This window comes from Lucilia sericata, unplaced genomic scaffold (genome assembly GCF_015586225.1).
Source record: "Lucilia sericata isolate MDLA Ls3-8-SP2 unplaced genomic scaffold, ASM1558622v1 Contig000184F_arrow, whole genome shotgun sequence".
Lineage (NCBI taxonomy): Eukaryota > Metazoa > Arthropoda > Insecta > Diptera > Calliphoridae > Lucilia > Lucilia sericata.
The window spans coordinates 471,978-484,368 of record NW_023994212.1 but is presented as its reverse complement, the minus strand read 5'-3'; the positions used below and the strand labels follow the sequence as shown (position 1 = coordinate 484,368).

The following is a 12,391-nucleotide window of genomic DNA, read 5'->3' as shown; positions in this document are numbered from 1 at the left end:
TTCTAGTTCAGTTCTAGTTCAGTTCTAGTTCAGTTCTAGTTCAGTAGTTCAGTTCTAGTTCAGTTCTAGTTCAGTTCTAGTTCAGTCTAGTTCAGTTCAGTTCAGTTCTAGTTCAGTTCTAGTTCAGTTCTAGTTCAGTTCTAGTTCAGTTCTTGTTCAGTTCTAGTTCAGTTCTAGTTCAGTTCTAGTTCAGTTCTAGTTCAGTTCTAGTTCAGTTCTAGTCAGTTCTAGTTCAGTTCTAGTTCAGTTTCTAGTTCAGTTCTAGTTCAGTTTAGTTCAGTTCTAGTTCAGTTCTAGTCAGTTCTAGTTCAGTTCTAGTCAGTTCTAGTTCAGTTCTAGTTCAGTTCTAGTTCAGTTCTAGTTCAGTTCTAGTTCAGTTCTAGTCAGTTCTAGTTCAGTTCTAGTTCAGTTCTAGTTCAGTTCTAGTTCAGTTCTAGTTCAGTTCTAGTTCAGTTCTAGTTCAGTTCTAGTTCAGTTCTAGTTCAGTTCTAGTTCAGTTCTAGTTCAGTTCTAGTTCAGTTCTAGTTCAGTTCAGTTCAGTTCTAGTTCAGTTCTAGTTCAGTTCTAGTTCAGTTCTAGTTCAGTTCTAGTTCAGTTCTAGTTCAGTTCTAGTTCAGTTCTAGTTCAGTTCTAGTTCAGTTCTAGTTCAGTTCTAGTTCAGTTCTAGTTCAGTTCTAGTTCAGTTCTAGTTCAGTTCTAGTTCAGTTCTAGTTCAGTTCTAGTTCAGTTCTAGTTCAGTTCTAGTTCAGTTCTAGTTCAGTTCTAGTTCAGTTCTAGTTCAGTTCTAGTTCAGTTCTAGTTCAGTTCTAGTTCAGTTCTAGTTCAGTTCTAGTTCAGTTCTAGTTCAGTTCTAGTTCAGTTCTAGTTCAGTTCTAGTTCAGTTCTAGTTCAGTTCTAGTTCAGTTCTAGTTCAGTTCTAGTTCAGTTCTAGTTCAGTTCTAGTTCAGTTCTAGTTCAGTTCTAGTTCAGTTCTAGTTCAGTTCTAGTTCAGTTCTAGTTCAGTTCTAGTTCAGTTCTAGTTCAGTTCTAGTTCAGTTCAGTTCTAGTTCAGTTCTAGTTCAGTTCTAGTTCAGTTCTAGTTCAGTTCTAGTTCAGTTCTCTCTTTCATGGAAAATTTTCCAATTAACCTCATTTTCATACACAATTTTCGATAATTTTCCCTTTTTTCTAAATTTCTTAAAAGTTGTTTCTTCCATTTCATTGTAACACTCCTTTAGATCTCTGATCTTTAACCATATTTAAACATTTTTGCATACCATAACTCTACATACCCCCCTCAATCAAACAACTAGTGTGTATGAGTACTCCCATGTATAAACATTTCATTAGAGAGATGAAAATAATGATTTTCAAGTTTATCTTTCAATAATCCAGCTTCATAAGAAGAAGAAAACCCCGTAAAAAGTAGTAATAAAAAAAGGAGAAAAGAAAAAAAGTAACGAAATGTCAAAAGTCTCTTTTTTATGAATTGGCTGATAAAATAAAAATTAATTTTGAAAACTCAACATGAACCTGTATTTAAAGCAGCACATGCTTCAAAGAATTGGGTTACTTTCAAATTAAACATGGATCTTGTATTACACAAACACACATTAAAATTTGTTTATATCAAAATGTGTATGAGTATTATGTATGTATGTAAATATATCATGTGGCAAGTCTAGAAAAAAACCAAAGATTATCAATAAATTCTTAGAAAACATTGAACCACAAAATTATTATTAAAAAAAAGAAACAAAAAAGCAGCAACCAAACACCACCGCAGCAGCACCAACATTCAATTCAATTACAATAAGAAGCTACTCAAGTGTGGGAGCGTCAAATATATTGTAGAAAATAACAACTTAATCTGGAGACAATATCAAAAATGTCTTTATGAAAAATCTTCAACAACAATTTGAAAAGATAAAAATGTTAGTAATACCCAAAAACAAACCACACACCCACTTAAAAAACCTAAAGATTTTTATGAAAAATTACTTAAAATGTAATAAAAATTAATAATATTAACGGATTTTTGTTATAAAAAAAGGTTAGCTTGGGATACAAAAAGCATAACGAGGGAGTTCGGAAATAAAATGAGATCATCGGGGGGAACTAATTTAAAATTTTTGTATGTATGGATAATGGTCTATAATGTTTTCAAAAATTGAAAATTTTTCAAAAAATTTAAAAAAATTATCAAAAATTTTCATTAAAAAAAGAACATTTATTGACATTTTTATATGAAAAGAGAAAATCTATTACAAATTTTTTTATAAAAAAGGAAATTTATTGAAAATTTTCTGTAAAAAGAGAAATTTATCGAACATTTTCTATAAAAAGAGAAAATTAATCGAAAATTTTCTGTGAAAAGAGAAAATTTATTGAAAATTTTGCATAAAAAGAGAAAACTTATCAAATATTTTCTAAAAAAGTGGAAAATTTATTGTAAATTTTCTATAAAAAGACAAAATTTATCGTAAATTTTCTATAAAAAAAGAATTTTTATCGAATATTTTTTATAAAAATAGAAAATTAATCGGAAATCTTCTTTAAAAACAGAAAATGTATCGAAACTTTTCTATAAAAAAGAAAATTTATCGTAAATTTTTTACAAAAAGAGAAAATTTATCGAAAATTTTCTATAAAAAGAGAAATTTATTAAAATATTTCTATAAAAAGAGAAAATTTATCGAAATATTTCTATAAAAAGAGAAAATTTATCGTAAATTTTCTATAAAAAAAAAAATGTATCGAAAATTTTCTTAAAAAAGAGAAAATTCATCGAAAATTTTCTATAAAAAGAGAAATTTATTAAAATATTTCTATAAAAAGAGAAAATTTATCGAGACTTTTCTATAAAAAAGAAAATTTATCGTAAATTTTCTATAAAAAAAAAGAATTTTTATTGAAAATTTTTTATAAAAAGAGAAAATTTATGAGAAATCTTCATTATAAAAAGAGAAATTTATCGAACATTTTCTATAAAAAGAGAAAATTAATCGAAAATTTTCTGTAAAAAGAGAAATTTTATCGAAGATTTTCTGTAAAAAGAGAAATTTTATCGAAAATTTTCTTTAAAAAGATAAATTTTATCGAAAATTTTCTTTAAAAAGAGAAATTTTATCAAAAATTTTCTATAAAAAGAGAAAATTAATCGTAAATTTTCTATAAAAAGAAAAAAAATTGTCGTAAATTTTTTATAAAAAGTGAAAGTTTATCGAAAATTTTTTATAAAAAGTGAAAGTTTATCAAAAATTTTTTATAAAAAGTGAAAGTTTATCGAAAATTTTATATAAAAAGAGAAATTTGATCGCAAATTTTCTATTAAAAGATAAATTTTATCCAAAATTTTCTATTAAAAGATAAATTTTATCCAAAATTTTCTATGAAAAGATAAATTTTATCCAAAATTTTCTAAGATAAAATTTACCCATAATTTTCTATAAAAAGATCAATTTTATCGAAAATTTTCTATAAAAAGATAAATTTTTATCGAAAATTTTCTATAAAAAGATAAATTTTTATCGAAAATTTTCTATAAAAAGATAAATTTTTATCGAAAATTTTCTATAAAAAGATAAATTTTTATCGAAAATTTTCTATAAAAAGATACATTTTTATCGAAAATTTTCTATAAAAAGATACATTTTTATCGAAAATTTTCTATTAAAAGAGAAATTTTATCGAAAATTTTCTATTAAAAGAGAAATTTTATCGAAAATTTTCTATTAAAAGAGAAATTTTATCGAAAATTTTCTATAAAAAGTGAAATTTTATCGAAAATTTTCTATAAAAAGTGAAATTTTATCGAAAATTTTCTATAAAAAGTGAAATTTTATCGAAAATTTTCTATAAAAAGAGAAATTTTAGAAAATTTTCTATAAAAAGAGAAATTTTATCAAAAATTTTCTATAAAAAGAGAAATTTTATCAAAAATTTTCTATAAAAAGAGAAATTTTATCGAAAATTTTCTATAAAAAGAGAAATTTTATCGAAAATTTTCTATAAAAGAGAATTTTTATCGAAAATTTTCTATAAAAAGAGAATTTTTATCGAAAATTTTCTATAAAAAGAGAAATTTTATCGAAAATTTTCTGTAAAAAGAGAAATTTTATCGAAAATTTTCTTTAAAAAGAGAAATTTTATCGAAAATTTTCTATAAAAAGAGAAATTTTATCGAAAATTCTCTATAAAAAGAGAAAATTTATCGAAAATTCTCTATAAAAAGAGAAAATTTATGGAAATTTTCTATAAAAAGAGAAAATTTATCGAACATTTTCTTTAAGTAAAAAAAATTATCAAAAATTTTCTCTAAAAGGAGAAATTTATCGAAAATTTTCCATAAAAATTTATCAAACATTTTCTATAAAAAGAGAAAATTTATCGAAAATTTTCTATAAAAAAGATAATTTATCAAAAATTTGCTATAAAAAGTATTTACGAATAATTTTGTTTATACATATAAAATATTTTTAAAAATCAATTTGAATTTATTTATATCAACTTTTATTTTCAAAAATGTCACTTTCATATCAAAAACTCAACAACGTCTTCCGACTTTTTAATTGAATTAGAAAAAAAACCCATAATCACTTCACACCCCATTTGCTGCCAGTCCAATGGTTTTAAAATTATTCCAAAAAAAAAACAAATTTCCAATACGGAAACAATGCATTTGAAAGCAATAAAAATAAAACGTTTGTTTTATATTTAAAACAAATTACCACAAAATAGACAAAGACGGACCCAAATTCTTCAAATTAAGATTCCCAAAAAACAACTTCAGAAAGTAACTGCGCGTTGGTAGAGTTTTAAATACATTTCTTTTGTCATTTTTAAAATTTATGGAAGACTAAAAATAACAAATCATTTTACAACAACAAAAAAAAAACAAAAGAATTTAAAAATTTTAAATAATTTTTTCTAAAAACCACACAAGGTGTCAGTCACATCTCACTTTTTATAAAAAGAAAAAAAAACACACACACAACCACCTAACAATAATTAACATAATTTTCGAATAAATTCTTTTACTAATTCAATAAAATGAATGAAATTGAAATAATTTTGAATGGCTGAATGAAAAAGATACACTCTAATCATAATTGGTGTGAAGAAAAACGCTAAAGAAAAGGGGTTCAATGTTAAAAGAACTAGATTTTCAACATTCTTCCGTTCTTAGTTGGTTGTTTTTGTTTTGGAGATTTGATTATTCTTATGTTTAGCATGCGGTGAAAAAATAAAAGCCTAATTTTTCATTTAATTGAGTTTATTTGTTTGAAATATTTTTTGGGGAAAATTAATCATTTTCTTTTGTTTGTGAAATTTTAGTTTGTAATAGAGGATTATGGTGGTAAATACTTGTTAAGAATAAAAGAAAACATGAAATTAAAACCGACATCAAACCAAATAACGGAAAATTTAAGTGAAATTAATAAGACTTTTTTCAAAATTGATATTTTTGTCATTAATTATGGAAAATAGTTTGATAAATAAATGATGTAAGTAGTGATATTTTCAAAAATTATAAAAAATTTTCTAAAATAATTAGTTAAATTTTTTAGATTTTTTTTAATTTATATTTTCTAAAATTTTTAAAATCTTATCGAAAATTTTCGATAAATTCTCTTAAAAAAAGAGAATTATCTAAAAAAAAGAGAAATTATCGAAAATTCTCTAAAAAAAAGAATTTATCGAAAATTCTCTAAAAAAAGAATTTATCGAAAATTCTCTAAAAAGAGAATTTATCGAAAATTCTTAAAAAAAAGAGTATTTATCGAAAATTCTTAAAAAAGAGAATTTATCAAAAATTCTCAAAAAAAGAGAATATATCGAAAATTCTCTAAAAACATAGAGAATTTATCGAAAATTCTCTAAAAAAAAAGAGAATTTATTAAAATTTTCTTTAACAAAGGGAATCGAAAATTCTCTAAAAAAGTAGAATTTATAGAAAATTCTCTAAAAAAGAGAATTTATCGAAAATTCTCTAAAAAAAGAAAATTTATCGAAAATTCTCTAAAAAAAGAGAATTTATCGAAAATTCTCTAAAAAGAAAGAGAATTTATAGAAAATTCTCTAAAGAGAAAGAGAATTTATCGAAAATTCTCTAAAGAGAAAGAGAATTTATGGAAACTTCTCTAAGGGGAAAGAGAATTTATGGAAAATTCTCTAAAGACAAAAAGAATTTATCGAAATTTATCGAAAATTCTCTAAAAAAAAGAGAATTTATCGAAAATTCTCTAAAGAGAAAGAGAATTTATGGACAATTCTCTAAAGAGAAAGAGAAAGAGAATTTATGGAAAATTCTCTAAAGAGAAAGAGAATTTATCGAAAATTCTCTAAAAAAACAGAGAATTTATCGAAAATTCTCTAAAAAAACAGAGAATTTATCGAAAATTCTCTAAAAAAACAGTTTATCGAAAATTCTCTAAAAAGAAAGAGAATTTATCGAAAATTCTCTAAAGAGAAAGAGAATTTATGGAAAATTCTCTAAATAGAAAGAGAATTTATGGAAAATTGTCTAAAGAGAAAGAGAATTTATCGAAAATTCTCTAAAAAAAAAAAAAGAGAATTTATCGAAAATTCTCTAAAAAACAGAGAATTTATCGAAAATTCTCTAAAAAAAACAGAGAATTTATCGAAAATTCTCTAAAAAAACAGAAAATTTAACAAAATTCTCTAAAAAAAAACAGAGAATTTATCGAAAATTCTCTAAAAAAACAGAGAATTTATTGAAAATTCTCTAAAAATAGAGAATTTATCGAAAATTCTCTAAAAATAGAGAATTTATCGAAAATTCTCTAAAAAAAGAGCATTTATTGAAAATTCTTTAAAAAAGAGCATTTATCGAAAATTCTCTAAAAAAAAAAGAGCATTTATCAAAAATTCTTTAAAAAAAAGAGAATTTATCAAAAATTCTCAAAAAAAAAGAGAATTTATCGAAAATTCTCTAAAAAAGAGAATTTATCGAAAATTCTCTAAAAAAAAGAGAATTTATCGAAAATTCTCTAAAAATAGAAAATTTATCGAATATTCTCTAAAAATAGAGAATTTATCGAAAATTCTCTAAAAATAGAGAATTTATCGAAAATTCTCTAAAAAAAAAGAGAATTTATCGAAAATTCTCTTAAAATAGAGAATTTATCGAAAATTTTCGGAAATTCTATATAAAGATGTTATTAAATCTTTTCTATTAAAAAGGGTATAAAACGTGTAATTTAAAAAAATAACAAATAGTACGTTTAAAACAACAAAAAACATTTATTTTTTTAATATTAAAGGACAACAAGGACCACCAGGTTGCAAACTAGTCATGCCACAACTACTGCATACAATCCTTAATTCTTCAGTTTCTGCAGAAGATGGTTTCTGTTCTACTATCTCCTTTATCTTTTTAGATTTATTTTTTCTTTTAGGCTTTGCCAAAAGTTTCCTATCTTCTGCGGCTTGTCTGGCCAGAGTAGTTTTAATTAAATCTTCCACATTTACCAATTCATCAAATGATAAAGTATCGAATTGTACTTCTTGTACAGATTTTGGAGCAGCAACCATTTCAACTTCTTCAATTGAAGTTGCAGTTTCAGGTTTTACTTTCTCCGCTGATTCCAATATATTAGCTGAAGTTGTGGGCAAAAGTGCTACATTTAAAGGTGACTCCACTTTCAAATTAACCTGTGAGACTTTCAGTAGTGAAGACCAGTCGGAATCGGTTGAGGATAATATATCTTTGATACCGATCTTATGACTTTTATGAATATTTTTTAATACATTTTCATCAACTATGGGTACATTTGTGGGTATTACTTCGGCCAGATTATAATTACTTTTCATAGCGGTTTTTATTAGATTATCCATTTTAGTACTTTCCGATAGACTAGTACTACGTCTGCGATAAAGATTAGCCCGAGATTTTCTATAATACTCTCTAGCTTCCTCTTCTTCTCTTTCGGCCTTTTCCTTTTCTAACTCTTGTTGTTTTTTCCTTTGAACTAGCAGCTTCTCAGTGATGGTGGCTCTTTGAGTTCTAACCAAATTTTGGAAAAATTTCTCATCATAAACGGAAGAGGTTCTTTTGGGTTTGGGGCGTGGTGTCGGTGGTGGTATTGGTGTAAAGGGCTTAGCAGGAGGTAAATAAGGTATAATTTGTTTATCTTTCAGTTTATATAAAGAAATTACGGCGGTAGGTTTTTGTTCTTCATGGATTTCTTGTTCCTGTTCTTGTTCCTCTAGATCTTCATCACTTTCGATTTGTGTAAAGGTTTTTCTGGGAATTTCAGATTGTCGCTTCTGGGTTTTCGGTTTCTTTTTAGCTTTAACATGTTTTTGAAAAAACTGTTCATCATATATGTTAGAAGGTTTTCTAGCTTTGGTAGACTTTCTTTGAGAAGTGTCTAGAGAGGGTTTAGTTTTGTCTTCTTTAGCTTTAGCAGGGAATAAAACTTGAGTTTCCAGTTCTTTCTCGCCTACAAAATCTGCAGCTGCTTCTGTTTCCTTTTTTGGCACTTCCGGCTCCTCTTTACTTTCCATTATAGTAACAGCTTTTCGCGTTAGTTTCTCTTTATTAACAGCTTTCTCAGTTTTTATTAAGGTATGGGTAGTATTATCCTGTTCCATCGAGGGTAGTTTTCTAATTCTCGGTGCAATAGGCACAATTTTATCTTCTTTAATTTTATATAAAGAAATTGGGGATTTAAGTTCATACATTGCCTCGACTTCTTCCTTAATAGCAGATGTTTCCGAAACTTTGTCTAGTTCTTGCTCTTCTTGTTCTGTTTCTAAATCATCGGATTGTCTTTGCAGATTTCTCGGCTTAAATATTAATCTTTTTAGACCTTTGGGCACAGATATTGATTGTAAAGTTCTTTCATCTACTGGTTTCCGATAAAAATGCCACTTTAGTTTTCTTCTAGGCTTAAGTTGATTGTATCTATTTCTCAGCTCATCTAAACGCAAAGATAAACGTTTAACTCTTACCACATCATTTTCTTTAAACTTTTTGGGATATTGTTCAGAAAGTTCCATCATGTCTGCCTCAAAACTTTCTTTTAGATTTTCGCTTTCTGAAGACGCATGTTTTGAACTTTTAGCTTTGGAGTTTTTCTTTTGTTTTGCTTTGTTTTTGCTTAAGGATCTCTTAACTTCCAGACCTGGAACCTCACTTTCATTACTTTCTGTTGTGGTAGTGGTAGTTGTAGGAGGAGTTTTATAATCTCCATATGAAGAGTGACTTCGTTTAAGTTTGCTCTTACGTTTAAGAGAACGTTTTGTCAGACCTCTTGAAGATCGTTTCGTATCTTCACTCTCTTCTTTCTTATCACCTATTGGTTGGGGTTCTATAGGTTTCCTTGCATGTGTGATTTCTTTAAATCCCTCCATAAGATTTTCCATTGCACTTTCACTAGTTTGTTTAGCTGGTTTTGTAAATATGCTGCTTGATTTGGATCTTCTTTTATAAACTTTAGAAGATTTTCTTTTGCCAAACTCCGCTTTCTTATACATTTCGATTTCCGAAACTTCCGATGTTCGGTAGTCCTTAGGTATGTCAAATTTGTTTTGTAAAATACTTGCTCTCTCATCTTCAACTTTAACATCAATTTCGCTCGCAGATGTTTTAGTTAATTGTAAAGCTTTAAGCTTTTTACTCTTGAATTGTTTCTGTTTTATTCCTCTTTCTCTAAGATCATCAGTTGATGTCTCTCCTATGCCACTTTTAGTTACTTCAGAGGGTGTTGAACTCAATTCAGTTCTTTTTAAATCTTTAGATATTTTCTTAATTTTGCTAATCGATCTTTTCTTTAACACCATTCTCTTAGAATCTTTACTCTTTAACTCTCTCTTTTTATGTCCTAATTTTGTGCGCTCTAAACTAGACTCTTTAATACTTTGCTGAGAGGGCGCTCTATTACTCTTTAAAGTTTTAATTCTTGGTTTTCTTTTCCTATATCTCATCATTTTATTTCTATATTTATCTTGATAATTTATAATTCCATTTGTTTCCTTAATTTCGCTAGATTGCAATCTCTTCAAAATCAACCATTTTCTTTTAATTTTTCTTATTTCTTTCTTTAAACTCCGTAAGTCTAAAGCCTGCATATTTTCTTTAAAATATTTGATTTGTCTTCTCATAAAAATCTCCTGCTCTTCTAAATTCTCCAGTTCCTTCTGCTTTTCCTCTATTTTCATTCTTAATTTCTTTATAATCAAAGGTTCTTTCTTTGCTTTCTTTTTAGCTCTATACTTTATCGCTCTTTGCACCTTAAGTTCTCTTAAATACCTTTTGCGTAAAGATTTCCGCTCAGCCGCCATTTCTTTTAAACGCTTTAAATGAGCTTTTTGTTTCAAACGTTTTCTACGTCTTTTTTCTCTAAGTGTTTTTTTAATTTTTTGTAAATTATTTTTCAATTTCGTTATTTTCTTCTCTAATTTTCGTTGATTTTTTAAATTAATTTTTAATTTTCTTTTGAATCTGAAAATTTTTTGTTTACAAAATTTTAGCCATTTTTGCTGGTTTCTAAAAGTTTGCCTTAGTTGTTTGAGAATTGTTTTCAATTCGGACAATTTACTTTTGGTAATTGATTTAGGCTCTTCGTTAGAAAGTTGATCGCTCATTGAATTTATGCTCTTTATATTCGCCATGATATTTAACGTTTTGTTTTAAATAACAATTTAGAATAAATTTCTAATCTTTCGAATTTTGTTTGATTTAGGAAAAACTATCACAAAATAAAATTGAATTTATAATATTTTAATTTCAACCACCTGTTTTGAGTATTTCTGAAGTATGAAAGAAAATCGTAAAAATTAGTTTGAAATAAATTTAAAATAAAATAATTAAAAAACCACCTGCTCATAGGATTGTACTGAATTTCAGGGATCGAAATATATTAATTTGGAAATTAAAATAAAGACAATTCAATAGATAAGAAGTCAGACTGATCTCTAGTCAATACTATTGACTGATCTATAGTCAAGACTATAGACTGATCTATAGTCAAGACTATAGACTGATCTATAGTCAATACTATAGATTGATCTATAATCAAGACTATAGACTGATCTAAAATCAATACTATAGACTGATTTATAATCTAGAATATAGGCTGATCTATAGTTGAGACTATAGACTGATCTATAGTCAAGACTATAAACTGATCTATAATCAAGAATATTGACTTATCAATAGTCAATATTATAGACTGATCTATAGTCAAGATTATAGACTGATCTATAGTCAAGACTATAGACTGATCTATAGTCGAGACTATAGACTGATCTATAGTCAAGACTATAGACTGATCTATAGTCAAGACTATAGACTGATCTATAGTCAAGACTATAAACTGATCTATAATCAATACTATAGACTGATCTATAATCAAGAATATATACTTATCTATAATCAAGAATATTGACTTATCCATAGTCAAGATTATAGACTGATCTATAGTCAAGACTATAGACTGATCTATAGTCAAGACTATAGACTGATCTATATTCAAGACTATAGATTGATCCATAATCAAGAATATTGACTTATCTATAGTCAAGATTATAGACTGATCTATAGTCAAGACTATAGACTGATCTATAGTCAAGAATATAGACTGATCTATAGTCAAGACTATAGACTGATCCATAGTCAAGTCTATAGACTACTCTATGATATAGTCAAGGCAATACGCTGATCTATAGTCATGACTATAGACCTATCTATAGTCAAAACTATAGACTGAACAATACTCAAGACATTTACTCTATGGTCAAGACTGATATATAGTCTAGACAAAAGACTGATCTGTAGTCAAGACTACAGAATGATCTATAATCAAGACTACATACTGATCTATAATCAGACTATAGACTGATCTATAATCAAGAATATAGACTGATCTATATTCGAGTCTATAGACTGATCTATATTCTAGACTATGCACTGATCAACAGTCAAGACTATAGATTGATATGAAGTCAATACTATAGACTGATAAATAGTCAAAACTATAGACTGTTCAAGACTATAGACTGATCTATAGTCAAGACTATATATAGTCAAGACTTGTCTATAGTCAACACAATAGATTTGTCTATAGTCAAGACTATAGACTTATCTATAGTCAAGGCTATAGACTTATCTATAGTCAATACTATAGACTGATCTATAGTCAAGACTATAGACTTGTCTATAGTCAAGACAATAGACTTGTCTATAGTCAAGACAATAGTCAAGACAATTGACTTGTCTATATTCAAGACTCTAGACTTATCTATAGTCAATTCTATAGACTTATCTATAGTCAATATTATAGATTGATCTATATTCAAGATTATAGACTGATCTTTTCCGATAATTTGATTATATGATACCATGATGCCATTTCTGATGTTAGTAGCTCTAAATTTTTAAATG

The 12,391-nt window shown here is 26.5% G+C and overlaps 2 protein-coding genes across 3 annotated transcripts in view; one reads left to right on the top strand and one right to left on the bottom strand.

Moving 5' to 3' along the window:
• LOC119601660 (F-box/LRR-repeat protein 7) overlaps positions 1 to 12,391 on the top strand; it is an 84,768-nt gene that overhangs the window by 48,759 nt on the left and 23,618 nt on the right. The window lies entirely within an intron of this gene.
• Positions 7,246 to 10,290, bottom strand: LOC119601659 (glutamic acid-rich protein-like). Its single transcript, XM_037952749.1, has one exon. The coding sequence runs from the start codon at positions 10,288 to 10,290 to the stop codon at positions 7,246 to 7,248; it is 3,045 nt and encodes a 1,014-aa protein (XP_037808677.1).

Bases quoted from the DNA above. Each gene is read 5' to 3' on its own strand.
- LOC119601659 (XM_037952749.1), bottom strand. From the start codon at position 10,290: ATGGCGGCTGAGCGGAAATCTTTACGCAAAAGGTATTTAAGAGAACTT.